The sequence below is a fragment of the Pseudorca crassidens genome, chromosome 8 (assembly GCF_039906515.1).
Source record: "Pseudorca crassidens isolate mPseCra1 chromosome 8, mPseCra1.hap1, whole genome shotgun sequence".
Classification (NCBI taxonomy): domain Eukaryota; kingdom Metazoa; phylum Chordata; class Mammalia; order Artiodactyla; family Delphinidae; genus Pseudorca; species Pseudorca crassidens.
The window spans coordinates 87,753,732-87,774,766 of record NC_090303.1 but is presented as its reverse complement, the minus strand read 5'-3'; the positions used below and the strand labels follow the sequence as shown (position 1 = coordinate 87,774,766).

Here is a 21,035-nt window from a genome sequence, read left to right as displayed (position 1 = left end):
AGAGGGTCTAATTCACAGAATAACAGCCAATTCCTTCATTCTACAATCCCTCAAAAAAAAGCAGATGATCACAATGGACTGAGAGAAGTGACAAAAGAGCAACATGCATGGCCTCCTGGGCCAGAGAATAAGAACACAGTCCCTGTTTATGTGTGGTTATGTACCCACACCTCTCCCCCAACACATGGCCCAATGCCTAGTTAAGCTGTGGGTGCCTGAGTACATATGAGTAAAAGAATGAGCAATTTAGGGTGGCAGTATTCGGAGAAGTCCAGGACTAGAGCCACCAGCCTGGGGTCCTCTGCATGGGGCCAGCAGCTAAAGCCGTCATGATGGACGAGAGCCCTTAAACGGTGAGGCTGGAGTGAGATAATGATGATGACAACGACGAGGACCACAACAAAGACAACTACGTCTTCACAGCCACACTGATGACAACAGGCCAGGCGCTGTGTGAAGTGCACACTTTATCCTCGGGAGAACCCAATGAGGAAGGTACTACTTTTATCCCCACATTATAGACAAGAGAATGAAAGCTCAGAGATAAAGAGAGACCAAAGGACTCGATTTTGGAGAATGTTTCTTTTAAAGGATGTTAGGGAAAAAAGTAATTTAAGAGAAGAGGCCAGAGTTATCAGTACTATCAAATGCTACAGAAACCAAGGCTGGAAAGAGCATCAACAGAAGTCTATCCTGCCTCTATTTTCTCACTGCCAACCAGTTTACCCCTGGTACTCTACTAAAACAATTCCTGCAAAAGTCTCAAATCATCATTTTGCTCAGTCTAAGATATACACACTACTCTATATAAAATAGATAACCAACAAGGACCTACTCTACAGCACAGGGAACTATACTTAATATTTTATAATAACCTATAAGGGAGAAGAATCTGAAAAAAAATAGATACATACACATGTATAACTGAATCACTCTGCTGTACACCTGAAACTAACACAACATTATAAGTCAACTATACCTCTAAATAAATAAATAAATAAGACCTCTTCAGTCCTTATTCAAGGAGGTGCAGTGCTTGTTTCTACTGACCACTCACTCCTCCTTGAAACACTGCCTTCCACGGGCTCCAACCCTATACTCTCCCACTCGCCTTCCACCTCCCTGGTTGCGCCTTCTCAAGAATCTCTTCCTCAGCCTGTTCCTTAAATGCTGTCAACTCTTCTCGATCCTCATACTCTCTCTGGGTGAGCTCATCCACCACTTACGTCTTCAATCATCCACCCGCTAATGACTCCCAAACGTATCTTCTGTCCAGACGGCTCTCGTGAGCTGTAGACATCAAACCTAACACGTCTTAAATAAAACTCATCATTCTCCTACCCAAACCTACTTATCCATTTACCTAAGTCAGTGAACGGTATCACTTACCCCAGAAAATCATCCTCCCCTCCCCTCTTCCTCAAATCCAATCAATTACCAACCTCTTTTATTTCTACCTCTTTACTACCTCTACCATGGGCCTACTTTAGCCCATTGCCACTGTTACTCTGCTAATGCAGGCCTTATCATCTCTTCCCTGGATTTTTAAAACAACCCTTAGAGGAGACTCCTTTCCTCCAGTCCTTGCCTCTCCTTCTCTAGACTGTAAATTCAATGAGAGTAAGAACTATGCCTGATTTATCACAGTATTCCAGTATTTGTCATAATAGTAAGCATATGACAGGCAATAAATGAGTATTTGTTCAAAGAAAGAATGAAACAATGAGCTCCAGCAGATGGGGGAGATAGAGACCGGATTACAGATAACAAGTGGCAAGGAAATATGTATTACTGCCTGTGATCTCCTGGAGGGAAATCAGAAGACCACAACAAAAATATTTCACACAAAATTCTCCTCTCAGAAAGATAACCTCATCAACATAAACATGAGAACGAAAAGAAATATAGTTACAAGCTGAAAGATATATATGCATTCAGAGCTAACTTTAATAATACTGTATTAAAATCTATTTTGTATTAAAAAACATGAAAGAGTCAAGAAGAAGCAAATATTTGTTCTTTAAACATACTTCCGATTACCTGGCAGGTTTTAAAAACAGGCTTCTTATAAATACAAGCAAAACGTTACCTATTCTTCCAGACAGCCACTAACTTCCTACCCATAACTACTCCTATGTATCTCATCTTGGAGTGCCACCATGAAAAAAGGCAGAGAATTACGGAGAAGAAAATGTTCAGGAATAGTCACAGTTGCACACGTCAGGAAATGTCTATGGTATAAAGCTACATCATCAAGCTGTGAAAAATGTTCAATATTTAAGGTGAGATTCAACTATCTGGATCTAAATTTAACATCCAGGGAACCTTGAGTTAGTCATTTGGCTGGAAAATCCATGTTAGCAGCCAAGAAGCTGCCTTGCTTGGTCACGAAGTAAAGATACACACACAAGGTAGAAAATCAGTCCTGCTCTACTACTTATCTGCTGAGACCTTAATATCAGGTTTCTGCGTTTTCCCACTGACAGACAAAGGCATTAACCACAGAATATTTATTTCCCTACTTCTACGTTCTAAAAGATAAGAAAATACTGAACTCTGAGCTTAGGTCTTATAAGGTTTTATATGAAAAATTAAAAGAAACTGATCATCAATTATTTCATATCAAAATGGTCTTTGTTTTACACTCCTGTATCTCACATACACATTTTCATAATAAGCTTGGCTGAGCTAGTATTTTTCATTTCAAACAGGACATAGATGCCATTTAATCTTCAAGGTTATCTAATACCTACTTCCAAGGGATAGAGATTAGTTTCACCACTTTTATTAATAACAATCTTCATGTAAAGAGCAGTTACTATTTGAGGAGTGCTGACTAATTCTCCATCTGCACTATGAAAAGAATAGGAAAAAACTATTAGCAATATAGAATGAAACACAGTAAAAATAAAAAGAACCAGTCCTGGCTCTAGTAATTGCCTTCCTGTGTCACTTCCCCACTTGTCAAGTCAACCTCTCATGCTCAGTTTCTGAATTCTTGGTAGATGACCTCGAATGAACTTCTAGTTCTAACGTGTGGCAAATTAGGGAGTGAAATTAGAAAATAAACCCAGGCCCTTTTTCTTTGAATTAAAGTATTAGTATCATTCTTTCAAAAGCCTTTCCCAGGACAGTCTCCTCAACAAAAGACGATCAAAAAACTGAATGGTCATATGCAAAAGAATGAAACTGGAACACTCTTACACCATACACAAAAATCAACTCAAAATGAATTAAAGACTTGAACTTAGAACTGAAACCATATAACTCTTACATGAAAACACAGGAGTAAGAGCCTTGACATTAGTCTTGGCAATGACTCTTTGGATTTGACACCAAAAGCAAAGATAAACAAGTAGAGAACCACATCAAATTAAAAGCTTCTGCACAGCAAAGGACACCATCAACAGAATGAAAAGCAACCTATGAATGGGAGAAAATATTTGCAAACCATATATATGATAAAAAGTTAATATCCCAAATGTATAAAGAACTCACACAACTCAAAAACAACAACACAAAACACAATCCGATTAATGGGCAGAGAAACTGAATAGACATTTTTCGAAAGAAGACAAACAAATGACCAGAAGGTACACAAAATGGTGCTCAACATCACTAATCATCAGGGAAATGCAAATCAGACCATAAGGAGCTATCACCACACACCTGACAGAAGGGCTATCATCAAAAAGACAAGAGATAACAAGTGTCGGGAGGATATGGAGAAAAGGGAACCCTTGTACACTGTTGGGTGGGAATGTAAATTGATGCAGCCACTATGAAAAACAGTATGGAGGTTCCTCAAAAAATTAAAAGAACTACCATATGATCCTGCAATCCCACTTCTGGGCATATATCCAATAGAAATGAAAACAGACTCTCAAAAAATATCTGCACTCCCATGTTTATTGCAGCATTATTCACAAGAGCGAAGACATGGAAACAACCTAAGTGTCCATCAATGAATGAATAGATAACATACGCACACACACGCACAGGGGTCGATCCCTGGTCGCAGAACTAGGATCCCGCATGCTGCGCGGCATGGCCACAAAACACACACACACACACACACACACACTGTGGACTATTATTCAGCCATGAGAAAGAAGGACATCCTGCCATTTGCGACAACATGAATGGACCTCGAGGGCATTAGGTTAAGTGCAATAAGTCAGACAGAGAAAGACAAATACTATATGTTCTCACTCATATGTGGAACCTAAAAGAGCCAAAGTCAAAGGAACAGAGACTAGAGTGGTGGCTGCCAGGGGCTATGGAAAACGGGAGATGGTGGTCAAGGAGTACAACCTTCAAGTTATAAGATGGATAAGATCTGAGGAACTAAGGTAAAGCATAGTGATTATAGTTAATACTGTATTATATAATACTTGAAAGTTACTAAGACAGTACATCTTAAAAGTTATCACCACAAAAAGAAATGGTAATTATGTGATGTGATGCAGGTGTTAGCCAATGCTAGGGTAGTCATCATTCTGCAATATTTAAGTATATCAAATCAACACATTGTACACCTTAAACCTACACAATGTTATGTCAGTTATTATCTCAATAAAGCTAGGGGGAAGAAAAGCCTTTCACCCATTTGAAAAATCATATTTCATCATAATGGAACATTGGAAAATGTATCCACAAATCCACTTCCCAAAGAAGAAAAGTTATGATTTTAGGTGTATATTCTTAGTACTTAGTTGTATACTGGTCTTAGTACAAGAACGTACAAGCTTTCTAGGGGAACTGTTTACGTGTCTCTAAGTCATCAGTCTGATTCTCAAGTGAGTCAATTAAGACTCATTTACTCTGTGGCGGCTGATCACACTTCTTAACATGTCCAGCTATCGCTGAGAGGCCTGCCATTGATCACAGCGGGGTGTGGGGTGGAGACTGTACGGGTGCGGGAATGGATGTGTCAGCGAAAATACCGCCCTTCTCCTGAGGAAGAACAAAATCAGGCCCAGGAAATGAGTTAGGACTGTGATCTTTACATAAGCCAGAAAGCAAACTTCCATGGAGGATACAGACAACTTATCCTCTTAATTCCACCACCAACCAGTTTTGTGAAACTGTCAAATTATTGCAGCTTTCCCACTTCCCTGGGTAAATCTGGGATTAATAAAAACGCCCCTACCTGTGATGAGGCCAACAGTAAGGCTCACTCAGGTGAGATGCCAGATGGCAGACTGCTTTGCGAAGCATAAATGCTACAAAACTACAGAACTCCGTGATGTCTGTGATGTTACAAAGAGTGTTCTCAAATTTTAGCATGTGTAGAATCATCTAGAGACTCCTGTGGGCCCTGCACTCAGGGATTCCAATTTAATCACCCCTCCCCACAGGGATAATTTGCATTTCTAACTTTCAAGTGACATTGGTATTGCTGGTCCTTAGACCCCACTCTGTGTAGTGCTGAGATTTTTTTAAAAATAAAAATCGTTTCCTCTTATTTTAAAATTGTCTTCTTTGCATTTTTCTTAGTTATTCATTCATTAAACTTCCTGGGCACTTAGTACGTGCCCAGCCCTAAATCAGGCTGCGAACACAAAGTTAACCCCCTCTTAAAAACTTACAGCCCAATCTGATTAGAGAACATAATGATGATATGGGCCAGGAACTAGAGGAGCCCAGAAAAATAAAGTATAGCCTAAGATACACACAAAGGTGCTCTAATCATATCTGACCTCACTCCTAAACATCACCAAGGGAAGAATTTCATTTGACACACTTTTTTTTTTTTTTTTTTTTTTTTTTTTTTTAGCAGCAAACAGCTCAGCTTTTTATTGAATGTGTTACTAAAGAGGTTTAGTCAAAAAGAGCAAAGCCCAGGTCATCGTCAGACTCTTCAGATTCTTCTTTCTTCGCTTCCACCTTCTTCTCCTCAGCTGGGGCAGCAGTGGGGGAGGGGGCAGGTCACCTGCCTCGCACCGCGGATGAGGCTCCAGATGCTGACACTGGCCAAAGCCTTTGCAAACAAGCCTGGCCAAAAAGACTCAACATTTACACCGGCTGCTTTAATGAGGGCATTGATCTTTTCCTCCGTGACCATCACCTCATCATCATGCAGGATGAGGGCCAAGTAGATGCGGGCGAGCTCCAAGGCGGAGGCCATGGTGCGGGCGAGCGCTAGGGAGGGGCTGCCGGGCGAGGTGCTAGTTGCCTGATGAAGTGAGGGCCTCACCCCAATGCAGCCTTAGCTTCCTCGGAAGGACGGAGCGGCTCAGCGGTAGCTGAGGAAAGCTGACACAAGTCTTTGTTTGTGTGTTTTTGCTATGAGAAAGATTCAGTGCCGGTTTGAGTGTGGAGTATCTTTGGATTATGACACCAACAAGCACACAGAAAATGAAAAGGTCTAAGGCAGCTCCTACTATCTGCCAAATGAAGAAGTGGCCTTGATGCGACACGAAGGCAGACGCCTAAATAACGTTATCAATAACCTAAAATGTAGATTTTATCTGTCATTTCCTTAACTGGCCCCATCTCTAATATGAACCTCCTACAGCGTGCAAAACAAGAGAAATAAAAAGCATTTTTTTTTTTACCCTGACAAATATAAAATAAATATTTAAGAAATGTAACACTGAGTAAGACCTCTAGCACATTCAGCCAAGCTCCCTTTCTCCAGGGACTATAACCAAAGGACATCATAAGGATCAGAAAGACAGCTGTCCAACTGCACGTTTACCAAAGAGCTACGAACATTACCCACATTATTAATTCACCTGATATGCTAAGAGGCTATCATCTATTGCTTACCTGGGAAATCTAAAAAAAAAAAAAAAAAAACAATGATACAAATGAACTTATTTACAGAACAGAAACAGAGTCCCAGACTTAGAGAAGGAACTTATGATTACGAGGGGGAAGGTGGGGGGGGCAGTTAGGGAGTGTGGGATTGACATGTACACACTGCTATATTTAAAATGGATAACCAACAGGGACCTACTGTATAGCACAGGGAACTCTGCTCAGTATTCTGTAACAACTAATTAGGAAAAGAATTTGAAAAAGAATAGATAGATGTACATGTATAATTGAATCACCTTGTTGTACACCTGAAACTAACACAACATTGTTCATCAACTATACTCCAATATAAAATAAAATGTTAAAAAAAAAAAAAGAAGAAGCTATCATCAATTAATTTAAGTCTTACAAGAAAGTATGTAGATTTGGGACCAGTACTACCTTCCATGGTAATGAACTCTATATTTTAGTTAACAAATGGTGTAATAAGCCCCATATGTAAAGAAGTAATTCCTTTCATTTGTTCTAAAAATATTTTAGTAAAGCTGCAGGGGATTATATTCTAGTTGAGGAATAGTGGAATTTCTTCCATATGTCCCTGGTTCATCCTATTCCTACTCTTCAGTATTTAATAGTTGGGTGTATTTAGAGCATGTTCTCACTGATACATGTAATCAAAAGTAGAGATTTAATCAAATGGAATCATAATCACTGAAGTTAAATTTACTTGCTTCCCACTTGCTTTGATTCAAATTAACGACTCATCTAAATTACATCGAGGCCCTTCCTGATTCCAAGCATGTCCAGGTGCTACACGCAGTGCTTGGGAATGGCTACAAGAAGCCACAAGGACAAATGCTTGACCTTGCTTCAAAGCTGCTCTTAAATGATTTTTCTGTAAAATAAAATGACCAATTCCACCAAATCCTACATTTCAGATACTTAGGTGAAGAGTAACTAATAGAGAAAGAAGAGATGAAAGGAAATGCTACTTATTTGAAAAAGAAATACATGCCTGACTCTAGCCACAGATATAAAGAAATCACGAGAAATATTTATTTCTCTTTCCATAAACACTGTACTTGTACCACAAAACTAAACTTGGGGCTTGAGCCTTTTGACTGTCTCATAGATAAAACCACTTTGTATGACTGGCCTATTACAACAGTATGCCCTCATTTCAAGTTCTGGACTCTGAATTTTTAAAGTACATTTCTCTAACTTTTAGAGCAGTAATTCAATGTATCTCTACAAATCTAAAGCCTGCAGAGACTGAGAAATCGGGGGCTGGGGGAGTGGGGAGTTTTAGGAAATGAGGCAAATACCAACTATGAAGAAAAACATGACTATAAAGTGGATGATTCAATGTTAGAATTATTCAGCAAGTATTCATCTAACACTGACAATCAATTACATGACAGACACTTAGGAGGCAGAAACGAAAAGGGTATACAGTCCATTACAATACAATGTAATAAGTGTTATGACTATTTAAAAGTAGCATGGCCACTCCTTCAGATTCCAGATCAAAAATATAAAGACTAGAAGAAAGTTTGGGAAATTTTATTTATAATCTAAGAGTGAAGAAGACCTAAGTTCTGACACAAAACCCAGACACTTTAAAAGAAAACATTGATAAATACAACCTCATAAAAATAAAAACAACGTATACATGATCAGACATCATAAAGTCAAAAGAGAAAGAAGCTGGAGGGAAATTAGAATATAAATCCCAAAGAACTAATTTTCTTGATATATAAAAAGTTCCTGTAAATCAACAGAAAGACAAACATACTGGAAAAATAGGTGTTCACTACTTTTCAGTAAGGAAATAAAACATTATTTGACCACTGTACTATTGAAAATTTCAACTTTTAAACAAGTCGGCTTTTAGGATAGGATAATGAACCATCCTGTACCTATCACCCTGATTCAATAAGTATCATTTATCACTAATCTTGTTTTAGCTATATCTACACTCAACCCAGATTATTTTGAAGTAATATATCCATACATAACATAGATATCATAACAATGAATTACTTTTTACACAAATAAGAAGTTTAACCTCACTCAAATTTTCTCTAAAAAATACAAATCAAAACCACCTTGGAAATACCATTTTTCACTGATCAGACTGACAAAGATAAAAACATTTTGATAATACAATCTGTTTACTAGAGACTACAGGAACTCTCAAACATTATTGATGACATGAAAACTTGGTATTATCTCTAAGAAAAACACACTTGGCAACAATTATCAAAATCGAATAAACCACAAAAATCTAATCAACCAGCAAAGAACTCTGAAAATGGCACAAAAATCGGATGCTCTCCTTCTCGCATCTTATATGTCATCTTCAAGGTAACTGCACAACTAGAAGAATAACTAGCAGGTGCTATCAAATGAATGGAGCTTGATAACTACAACTTGTATAAAACAACAGTAAAAGCTGCCTTACTTTATTAGTTAAAATACACACACACACCATCCCCCCCCAGACACAAGACACACCCTAATGCCCACCTACCCAGACCAGATTAGGTCCCCATGGTTATATGCTCTCATGGCACATTTTGCTTTTCCTCTGCAGCACTTATCACAGTTTGTAATAATACACTTATCTAAAGGTTCTCTTACTAATGCCTTTCTTCCCCTCTAGACTTTAAACTCCATAAGGACAGGGACCATATTTGTGTGGCATTTGAGCCCAGTTCCTGGTCCATGACTGATATTCAATATAAGTGGAATTCATTCTCTCATTCAAAATATATTTATTATGGGTCTGGTGGGCTCTGTGCCTACATTCTGGATATATGGTGCTGAACAAGGCAAACTAGTTCTCTCTTCTCTTGAAGCTTCCATTCTAGGAGTAGTCAGAAAATAACCAAACATGCACACACACACACACACACACACACATTCACACACACATACACACCATAAAAAGTAACTTAATGAACATGATCCAGTTGATCTGCAAATACGTACTATGTTTTTCCACACTAATACCCCCAATCAGCATTTCCATTTGTAATGATTTCTTTTGATTAAAATAACTTGAGTAATACTTTATATTAATTCTTAAATAATGAATTTATTTTTCACTATAACTTAATAACAGGTGCAAAATAAAGGGGGGTGGAGCCTATAACCTTACTGTCCAAACACAACTACTTTTAGCATTAAAGCATATTTCTCTCCCGTTTCTTCCATGAATTTTTCCTCAGTATAACAGTGAGCACAGAATATGCAGTGTTCTCTGCTTTTTATATCAGACGCTTAATCTTCCCTCATTCATAACAGACATCAAGGAACATCACAAAATGGTCTCCTTCCAAAAAGGGAAAAGGTCTCCCTGGCAGCCATTGTCCATTCATTCAATCCTTTCTGCCCTCTTCCAGACCAATAGTCTTACCAAAGTGGAGCAGGCCTCCAGCACCTCCCCAGTCTGCTTTCATTTTTAACCAGGACCACTTGCAAGTAAGTCAAGTAGCTGTTACACGCCAATCCTTCTCTTCTCCCACATTCTACTCTCTCACATATTCTTAACAAGGTATCACACCTTTGAGAAGATTTTGTTCCATGTATTTTTCACGCTTTTCTTATTTGCTAAATAGTAAAGGACTTCCTACAGCTTTTCTGAACAAAAATGAAAATGCTCATGAGCTAGATTTTGGGAAAGAACCAATAGCTAGGCAGCAGGAGTTGAAGAAACTGGTTATGAGCTGCACAGGCTGCAGACCACACAAGCCATCTGATATTGAAGACATTGCCTGCCTTTCTGAGGAAATTATGGGTAGCAGGTGGTTCTGGGAGATTTAAAAAGCCCTTGTTACCCTAATGTTTATCAACTTGGCAACAATAGTAGTTGAATATTTTCCTTTCATAGTAAACAGAGGTTTATAGACACTAGATAATGAATGAACAGGAAGACAAAATATTTCTCCTATAAATAGACAATAGATAGGTTGGGGGATCAAGAATAAAATAAAATAACAAGTGGGTGACCAAAGTGATTTTTGAAAACTGTCTGTGAAAGTATTCTGGCTCTGCAGGAAGTGAAAGCAAAACAGTTCACTAGTCTGGTTCCTACTACTTTTCTAGCAAAATAGCACACAACATTAATTCTCTTTACATAAAGACAAATGAAAACAGGCCTGCAATGCATCACAACCAGAATATATTTAAGAAGATGATGCTGAACAATGAGACTTTTAGGGAAAGTTACAATTCTGGTGCCTAGCCTCAGAGTAGCATTTATATGCTAACGATTTGGAATAGGTTATTTCACTGCGGGGGGGCGGGGGGGTAGTGAGGGAGAGAATCATTTTGTGGAAGAAGGATTCATGGTTGTTTTTGCCTATGCTCCCACTTCCTTTAAGGAAAACAGTCTCTTACACCTTTAACGTAAGATTTCTTGAATGGTAAAAGATAATATTAATAATAATGTAAAGTATTCTGACTTGACTTCTCTCTAAAATAATGTCACTCCCACCTCCCAGTACAGTTTAACACAAGGTATCATGCAAGCTTCAAGGATAATCTGACAATATCCTTTCTAAACTTCTAAACCTCTAGAAGCGACAATGCAATCACTTCTGAATGAAGTTTCCCAGGTAATTAATTCTTGAGGAGTTTTAAAGCATTTGTTGGCACACAGCTGCCATAGACTAGCTCCAAATTATCAGCCATGTGGAACACCAACCCAAGAATTTAATCTTTGATTTTCGAAAAGAGTGGTTCCAAATATTTGCTTACTCTGTACTATTTTATCTAATAATAAGGAGTTTTGGCCCAAATTTTCATATTTGTACATTTTATAAAATGGGATCATGTTATAGGCATGAAATCAAGACGAATAGCTTGTTCACTTGCCGGTGTCCAAATATATCCTACCTACAAAGGCCTTTAAAATACTGACAAAAAACGAAACTTAAAGAGGGAAAAATACCCTCCTGCTGACTCATTCTTCACAGAGAAACATTTATTATTTCCTGGGGCAGTATGCCGAATTTCCACTTCTGTTGCTGTAATTTCCACTTGTGAATTTTGGAAGGCGCCGAAGGAACGGAAGAGGAAGAGGTCAAAATCCTAGGAAAGACACACTGCTGCTAAGGGGACTGTAATGAGAACTACAGAACAGTTACTGACCCGTGCCCTTTTCGTTTTATTTCCAATATATACTATAGTCATGCTATTTCCCTATGAAAGTTCACTGTACTCATCTTGGGACTTGCAGCAACTGGGCAAACAGCAAATCAGAATTCTGGAGTGTTCATTAGTAAGGAGGCAAAAGGTCTACACAAAAATCCAGGCACCAGGCAAAGAAAGAAGAAAAGCACAGTTCCATTCAGAACCATTCCCAGCTTCTCTGGATCACAGTGTGAGTGATCAACGAACATGAAAGTTGAGAAAGGAACCAAGAATAAATAAACTTATGTATTCACACACACGCACAAATGCATGTAATGGTACCTACTGGCACTGCTCTACAAAGCTCTAACCATATAACCTCATCTAACACGAGCAACCCTGTAAGACAGGTTCTGTTTTCCTCAGTTACAGAGCTGAAATTCAAAGTCAGGTCTGCTCAGCTCCAAAACCCATGCTCCTCAAAACATGTGCTTTGAAATACTCTGTGGCATAAGAGGGGTGGAGAATGTTTTCTTCACCAATCGTACTTCTAAATGAAGTGTACAAGGGAATTAATTGTTGAAGACTTCTAAAGTATAATTAAGATCACTATTATTTAGAAAAACAAAAGAATATAGAAAACATAAACAGAATACATTATTTTCTTCAAAATTTTAAAGTGGGGAACTCCATACTAAGCTATTATTATTTCTCCTTAAATTTGTTTATCTTCTTTAAAAAAAAAAATTTAAGTCCTAAGTACAAACAGAATTTCCTTCACGACGTGTCAACAAGATTATGAACTCTGTCGAACACACACTATCTCACGCCTCCCAGGAACACACATTATTTGAGCAACTCAGAAGAAATGCCCTACTTTGCCCTCTGTTCTCAGATAAAATTGTAGTTTCCATTGGCCTTTTCCCTTCAAACGACAAATTCCTGCCTTGCCCATATCTGGTGTACGTGGAGGGCTGGGGAATAGAACAGAGAAAGGGAAGGAGGGAACGAAGATCCATGTAGAGTGAATCTTGGATTCTCTAGGAAAGCCTCAATTTGAAATATCTTCTCCCACCATCAGATGACATTACACTAGTGTGCCCTAAGCCCTGGTTTGGCAGACATGAGCTCCCAGTGTATCACAGTCAAGACCGAGTTAGGATCAGAGGACAATTTCAGTTTTCCCGTTACGAAAGAAGAATTATGAAATCCAAACCTTATTAGTTGTTTTAAGTACATAAAGGAATCCCTGAGACTGATTTGCCTATTGGCAAATATCACTACACATTAAAGAAGAAAGCATGGGACAGAGGAAATACCATGGACTTGCATTCAGCTGGAAGGCCAGCCACTTGTTCTGTGACCTTGAGTTAATTACTTCATCTCTGAACCCCAGTTTCCTTAACTATAAAACGTGGATACTAAGTAATCAGCTCAAAAAGTTATAGTGAGAATTAAATAATATACATAAGTTGCCTTGAATATAGTTAAGTGCTTAAGAAATATTCAATAATTGCTACATTCTTTCATTTGAGTATGGACAACATGCTTTAAAACTTCTCAACTACCTCAAAAACCAGCTGAACTATGCCTCTTCAAGCTGTTTTCACCAATCTGAGTTTGTATGGGCCACAGTATACAGAGTTCAAGAAACAACATAAACCTAAGATATTTACTTACCCCACCCACCCTAGAAAAGGTACAGTAAATACAATGATCAAAACCACAAACCATGGGACTTCCCTGGTGGCACAGTGGTTAAGAATCCGCCTGCCAATGCAGGGGACATAGGTTGCATCCCTGGTCCAGGAAGATCCCACATGCTGTGGAGCAGCTAAACCCGTGCGCCACAACTACTGAGCCTGCACACCACAACTACTGAAGCCCATGTGCCCTAGAGCCCAGCATGGCTCAACTACTGAGCCCACGTGCCACAACTACTGAGCCCACGTGCCACAACTACTGAGCCCACACGCCACAACTACTGAAGCCTGTGCACTCTAGGGTCCATGGGATGCAACTACTGAACCCACGTGCCTAGACCTCACACTCCGCAACAACAGAAGCCACTGCAATGAGAAGCCCGCGCACCGCAACAAAGAGTAGCGTCTGCTCGCCTAAACTAGAGAACGCCTGCACACAGCAGTGAAGACCCAACGCAACCAAAAAAAAAAAAACCCACACAAACCACACCCCCACCTACCTTGGTTGGTTCTCAGCCGTGAGGTTCTCTCCCCTCTGGTAACCACTGTCAGCCACCTGGGTTGTAGACCTCTTCACAATTTGCTTCAGCTCCCGCTCCAAGCGTTCTTTGATCGCCTTAACTGTCTCTGGGATCTTCTTCAGTTTGGCCAGCCCCTTGATGAGGATACCCATAAAAAGGGTGCTGTTCTCCTCTGGATCCAACTCCAAATCCTCCTTGATGTCCTGAAGGTTTATCTCCTTCACTGTAAAAAAATTAATAAATAGCCACAGATTCTATCGGCAAATCAAAAAACAGAACGGGTCTAAAAAATGCAGTTATTCCCTTAAAGGAATCAGAGAGGTTTTTCAATTAAATTTGAAATTAAATTATACTTACACAGTAACTATCAAAGAATCACACACACACACACAGTTACGTTCCTCATATTAATACCCATCAATTAATAAGAGAGAGAAGAAATTAAAAGTAAGCAAATCTCCACGGAAATTTTCCCGCAGACTACCATTTCCGGTGAGTCATTTATTAACATTGGCGACATTTATCAACCTTCACTGTTCACAAAATGCCATACTTGGTGCTGCAGGAGAATTCCAAAGAGCCAGACCATAGTCTAAAATTCCTACTTATTAGTCAGAGATAAGTAGCTTGATAAAAAGACATCATACATACATGTGGAACAGAAAAGGTAAATAAGTTAAAATTATAACCAATAAGAGAGATGAAGAAAAAGAAAGGAAAAATAATAGGTACAAGTCAGACAAGACTGAGGAAAAGAGTAATGAAGAGTATCTCATAAATACAAAAGAACGACATTCTAGTTTTATTTATAAACATGTCCAGCAAAGCATCATTATCTACTGAAGACAGGTCTTGCTAAAGCATGGAAGTCTTCTGAGTAGGGTTATGTGTCGAAAGTCTCTGCAGATGTTTAGACTACAGCTCTCATCCAAACCATCTGGTTTCTAACAGTGGTTCTTAACCCCTGCAGGAGCTGGGGAGAGCGCAGGGCTGGGATCTGAGACTCCTGTCACCTACTGAAAACCACAGGCCTTTCCCTCGAACTAACATGTATATACACAAAACTTCTCATATGACTTCAGGGGTTTCCACAACTACCAAAAGAACTACAGGTTGAAAACCTCTGGCCCAAAAATAATTCTCTCATTTTACAAATGGCTGGATTAAGATAGACAAAAGCAAAAGTGAATACCAGCCTAAAGATGGACCCTAACAAAGTTGTCCCCATCCTCCCCTCTCCTCCACTCCTCTCAACAACTGAAAGGTTTTTAAAATGTGATATCCTGAAAGAACATATACATTCTTTACTAGATTCAAGCTCAACTGTACAACACAAACCACTCCAAGTTGTTCAACACCACTGGAGTGTTTTGAAATCTACTTATTTAAGGAAGAATGAAAATATCCCAGTATATGGAATAAGTCCTTCTAACCACTGTATAACATCTCTGAAACCTCTACTTCAGATGACATGTAGGCTATTCTCAATCTCTTTTTTTGCTCGCAACTCATAAAATGCACTTAAGTACGAACATTTAATGTTCATTTAATGACACCCATGATATAATTACTTACACAAATTTGTTCTTAAGTGAATAAGTCCTCTACAGATTTATGCATAATTCTGCTGCCTTACTTCACCTCACTAGACCCCTGAAACCCACAAGAGAGAAGCACACAGAGAATGACCAAATCCATATGGTTTCCTTCACAGTGTAGAGGGCATTTGACGATACCATATTTAATTTTAAATATCTTAATAGTAGCAAACTGGGTGTAGAACCAAGAAGGCTTAAAGCCTCTAAACTGACATGACAATTCTGAAGGCAAGTCGAAAAAAGTCATCGATATTTCCAGACGTGACATTCCAATAACAGACATTTTAGTTACTGGTTTTGTTTCACACGTGAAGAGCTAGACACCTCAGGCCACAGAATCACTCCATGCTGCAAAACCAACCTCAACAGCAGCAAAGTACTTAGCAACCAGGGAGCCATCTAAATTCAGCGTGGCAGAGGGGGAAAATGAAACAAAACTATACGCAGAGCTTCAGACAGGCAAGAAGGTAACAGAAATTCAGCTGGGACAAAAATGGTCTTCACAAGAGCACATATGAAGCACAGACAGGACACATGCAAAGGGCCACCTAAACATCTCAGGCACCTGCTGCAAGAGTGCTTGGGTAATGAGGTACACGTAGTTGAAATCAATAAGCCCCTAGATTAAGTGGCATACAGCTACTTATATGCACACTAATATGATAGCCTATTAAAAAATAACAAATAAGCAAGGTATGAATAATAAAATGTCACAGCCCCAAATGGCACATTTGTTTACAACCTTATCTTTCTGTTTGTCTCCCAAAATCTCCTAGAGCATAAACACTGAACAGAGCCAGTATTAATTAATTTATATTATCTATTTCACTTACACCAGCTAAAAATTAAAAGGGAATTTAAAAAATAATATAGAGCTGAGGCTTGGGCTTCGGAGTTCAGATCCCAGGGAGAAGACTGGGGTCGGCTGCGTGAACACAGCCTGATGGGGGCTAGTGCACCACAGCTAACCGGGAGGGAGCCTGGGAAAAAGTCTGGAAGTGCCTACGAGTCAAGACACCATTGTTGCAGGATGGGCAAGGAGAGGGGATTCAGAGCACCACCTAAACGAACTTCAGACACAGGCTCAAGCCACAGATATCAGAGTGCACACCAGAGACGGGCATGAAAGGCTAAGGCTGCGCAGCCACCAAAAAGCCTGCGTGCAAGCACAGGTCACTCTCCACACCTCCCCTCCCGGGAGCCTGTGCAGCCCGCCACTGCCAGGGTCATGGGATCCAGGGACAACCTACCCGGGAGAACACAAAGCACACCTCAGGCCTCTGCAATGTCACACTGGCCTCTGCCGCCACAGGCTCACCCCGCATTCCGTACCCCTCCTTTCCCCCAGACTGAGTGAGCCAGAGCCCCCCAATCAGCCGCTCCTTTAACCCCGTCCTAACTGGGTGGGGAACAGACGCCCTCAGGTGACCTACACACATAGGTGGGGCCAAATCCAAAGCTGAGCCCCAGGAGCTGTGCAAACAAAGAAGAGAAAGGAAAATCTCTCCCAGCAGCCTCAGAAGCAGCGGATAAAATCTCCACAATCAACTTGATGTGCCTGCATCTGTGGAATACATGAATAGACAAGGAATCATCCCAAAACTGAGGTGGACTTCAGGAGCAACTGTAGACTTGGGGTTTGCTGTATGCGACTGACTAGTTTCTGATTTTTATGTTTATCTTAGTATAGTATTTAGGACTCGTTATCATTGGTGGATTTGTTTATTGGTTTCGTTGCTCTATTTTTATTACTTTAATTTTTTTATTTTAATAGTATTTTTTTACTTTTATTTTAATAACTTATTTTATTTTTTTCCTATCTTTCCTTTTCTTTCTCCCTTTTCCTCTGAGCTCTGTGGCTGACAGGGTCTTGTGCTCCAGCGGGGTGTCAGGCCTCAGCCTCTGAGGTGGGAGAGCCGAGTTCAGGACATTGGACCACCAGAGACCTCCTAGCCCCATGTAATATCAATAGGGGAGAGCTCTCCCAGAGATCTCCATCTCAATGATAAGATCCATCTCCACTCAACGAACAGCAAGCTACAGTGCTGGACACCCCATGCTAAACAACCAGCAAGACAGAAACACAAACCCACCCATTAGCAGACAGGCTGCCTAAAATCATAATAACTTAACAGACACCCCAAACACACCACCTGACGCAGTCCTGCCCACCAGAAAGACAATATCCAGCCTCATCCACCAGAACACAGGCACCAGTCCCCTCCACCAAGAAGCCTACAAAGCCCACTGAACCAACCTTACCCACGGGGGCAGACACCAAAAAGTGGGAAATACAAACATGCAGCCTGTGAAAAGGAGACCCCAAACACAGTAAGTTAAGCAAAACGAGAAGACAGAAAAACACAGCAGATGACAGAGTAAGGTAAAAGCCAACCAGACCAAATAAAGAGGAAATAGGAAGTCTACCTTAATAAGAATTCAGAGTAATGACATAAAAACGATCCAAAATCTTGCAACTAGAATGGAGAAAATACAAGAACCGTTTAACAAGGAACTAGAAGATCTAAAGAGCGAACAATGATGAACAACAGAATAACTTAAATTTAAAATTCTCTAGAAGGAATCAAGCAGAATAACTGAGGTAGAAGTAGGGGTAAGTGACCTGGAAGATAAAACAGTGGAAATAACTAACGCAGAGCAGAATAAAGAAAAAAGAATGAAAAGAATTGAGGACAGTCTCAGAGGCCTCTGGGATTTTAAACACACCAACATTTGAATTACAGGGGTCCCAGAAGAAGAAAAGAAAAAGAAAAGGACTGAGAAAATATTTGAAGGAATTATAGTTGAAAACTCCCCTAATATGTGAAAGGAAATAGTCAATCAAGTCCAGGAAGCGCAGAGCCCCATACAGGATAAATCCAAGGAGAAACACACCAAGACACATATTAATCAAACTATCAAAAATTAAATACAAACAAGAAATATTAAAAGCAGCAAGAGAAAACAACAAATAACATACAAGGAATCCCCATAAGGCTAACAGCTGCTCTTTCAGCAGAAACTCTGCAAGCCAGAAGGGAGTGGCAAGATATATTTAAAGTGATGAAAGAGAAAAACCTACAACCAAGATTACTCTACCCAGCAAGGATCTCATTCAGATTTGATGGAGAAATTAAAACCCTTACAGACAAGCAAAAGCTAAGAGAATTCAGCACCACCAAACCAGCTTTACAACAAATGCTAAAGGAACTGTTCTAGGCAGGAAAAACAAGAGAAGGAAAAGACCTACAAAACAATTAAGAAAATGGTAACAGGAACATACATATCTATAATTACCTTAAGTGTAAGTAGATTAAATGCTCCAACCGAAACACACAGACTGGCTGAATGGATACAAAAACAAGACCCGTATATATGCTGTCGATAAGAAGCCCACTTCAGACCTAGGGACACAGAGAGACTGAAAGTGAGGGGATGGAAAAAGATATTCCACACAAATGGAAATCAAAAGAAAGCTGGAGTAGCAATTCTCACATCAAACAAAATAGACTTTAAAATAAAGACTACTACAAGAAACAAAGAAGGACACTACATAATGATCAAGGCATCAATCCAAGAAGAAGATACAACAACTGCAAGATATTTATGCACCCAACATAGGAGCACCTCAATACACGAGGCAAATGCTAACAGCCATAAAAGGGGAAATCGACAGTAACACAATAATATCAGGGGACTTTAACACCCCAGTTTCACCAATCCACAGATCATCCAAAACGTAAATAAATAAGGAAACACAAGCTTTAAATGACACATTAAACAAGATGGACTTAATTGATATTTATAAGACATTCCATCCAAAAACAACAGAACACACTTTCTTCTTTAGTACTCATGGAACATTCTCCAGGATAGATCATATCTTGGGTCACAAATCAAGCCTTGGTAAATTTAAGAAAATTGAAATTGTATCAGCTATCTTTTCCGACCACAACACTATGAGACTACATATCAATTACAGGACCACCTCACACCAGTTAGAATGGGCATCATCAGAAAATCTACAAACAACAAATGCTGGAGAGGGTGTGGAGAAAAGGGAACCCTCTTGCACTGTTGGTGGGCATGTAAATTGATACAGCCACTCTGGAGAACAGCATGGAGGTTCCTTAAAAAAATAAAAACATAATTACCATATGATCCAGCAATCCCACTACTGGGCATATACCCAGAAAAAACCATAACTCAAAAGACACATGCACCCCAATGTTCTTTGCAGCACTATTTACAACAGCCAGGTCATGGAAGCAACCTAAATGCCCATCGACAAACAAATGGATAAAGAAGTTGTGGTACATATATACAATGGAATATTACTCAGCCATAAAAAGGAATGAAATTGAGTCATTTGTTGAGATGTGGATGGATCTAGAGACTGTCATACAGAGTGAAGTAAGTCAGAAAGAGAAAAAACAAATATCGTATATTAACGCATGTATGTGGAACATAGAAAAATGGTACAGATGAACCGGTTTGCAGGGCAGAAGTTGAGACACAGACGTAGAGAACAAATGTATGGACACCAAGGAGGGAAAGCCACGGGGGGATGGGGATGGTGGTGTGCTGAACTGGGCGACTGGGATTGACATGTACACACTGATGTGTGTACATAAAACTGATGACTAATAAGAACATGCTGTATAAGAAAATAAATAAAATAAAATGTAAAAATTAAAAAACAACTAATACTGAATTTCTTTGGGTTATTTGTATGGAATATGTTAATATAAATGTTTCAGACATTACATGAAATTCCTAAAAATCTTATATGTTCTGGTATAATATTATAAGTCATAATTCTAGTTATTACTTTTAAATGTATATCTCAGAAATAACTAAATTTCCTTGTCAATTGCATTATTATGAACTTTCATCAAATCTTTAACCGTGGTCATTTTTAAGTCTTTTGTCATTTACAGACAGTCCTGGGTGCACTCTGATGCTTTTGCAAAAATGTTCCTATAAAAGGGTTTCATCTTCAAGGAGTTCATGGAAAAGACTCTGACAAGTACAGGTTTCTGGTAACTGACTGTACTGCTGAACTGAATGAATAAGCATTTTCAGAACTCTAATGGAAAATTGATGAATTCATAAAAGTGCTAACAAAAGATCAAGATGAAAAAAAGATTAATTACATGGGACTGAGGGAACTGATGAGGATGATTATAATTTTTGTGACTTTCTCTTTGAATTTTTTATAAATGTAATAAAAAACAAATGTAACTTTAAAGATCTGCATAGTATCTCATAGTATATTTAACAATTTCCTCATTGTTGAACATTTAGTT

At 39.2% G+C, this 21,035-nt stretch overlaps 1 protein-coding gene and 1 pseudogene across 2 annotated transcripts in view; both read right to left on the bottom strand.

Annotated features, from left to right (window-relative positions):
* EXOC4 (exocyst complex component 4) overlaps nt 1-21,035 on the bottom strand; it is an 804,198-nt gene that overhangs the window by 692,702 nt on the left and 90,461 nt on the right. For both annotated transcript variants that reach the window (XM_067747055.1, XM_067747056.1), the window contains exon 6: nt 14,108-14,351. In XM_067747055.1, the coding sequence (XP_067603156.1) occupies nt 14,108-14,351 (244 nt within the window). The remainder of the gene's footprint in view (nt 1-14,107; nt 14,352-21,035) is intronic.
* LOC137228652 (large ribosomal subunit protein P1 pseudogene) lies at nt 5,335-6,307 on the bottom strand (annotated as a pseudogene).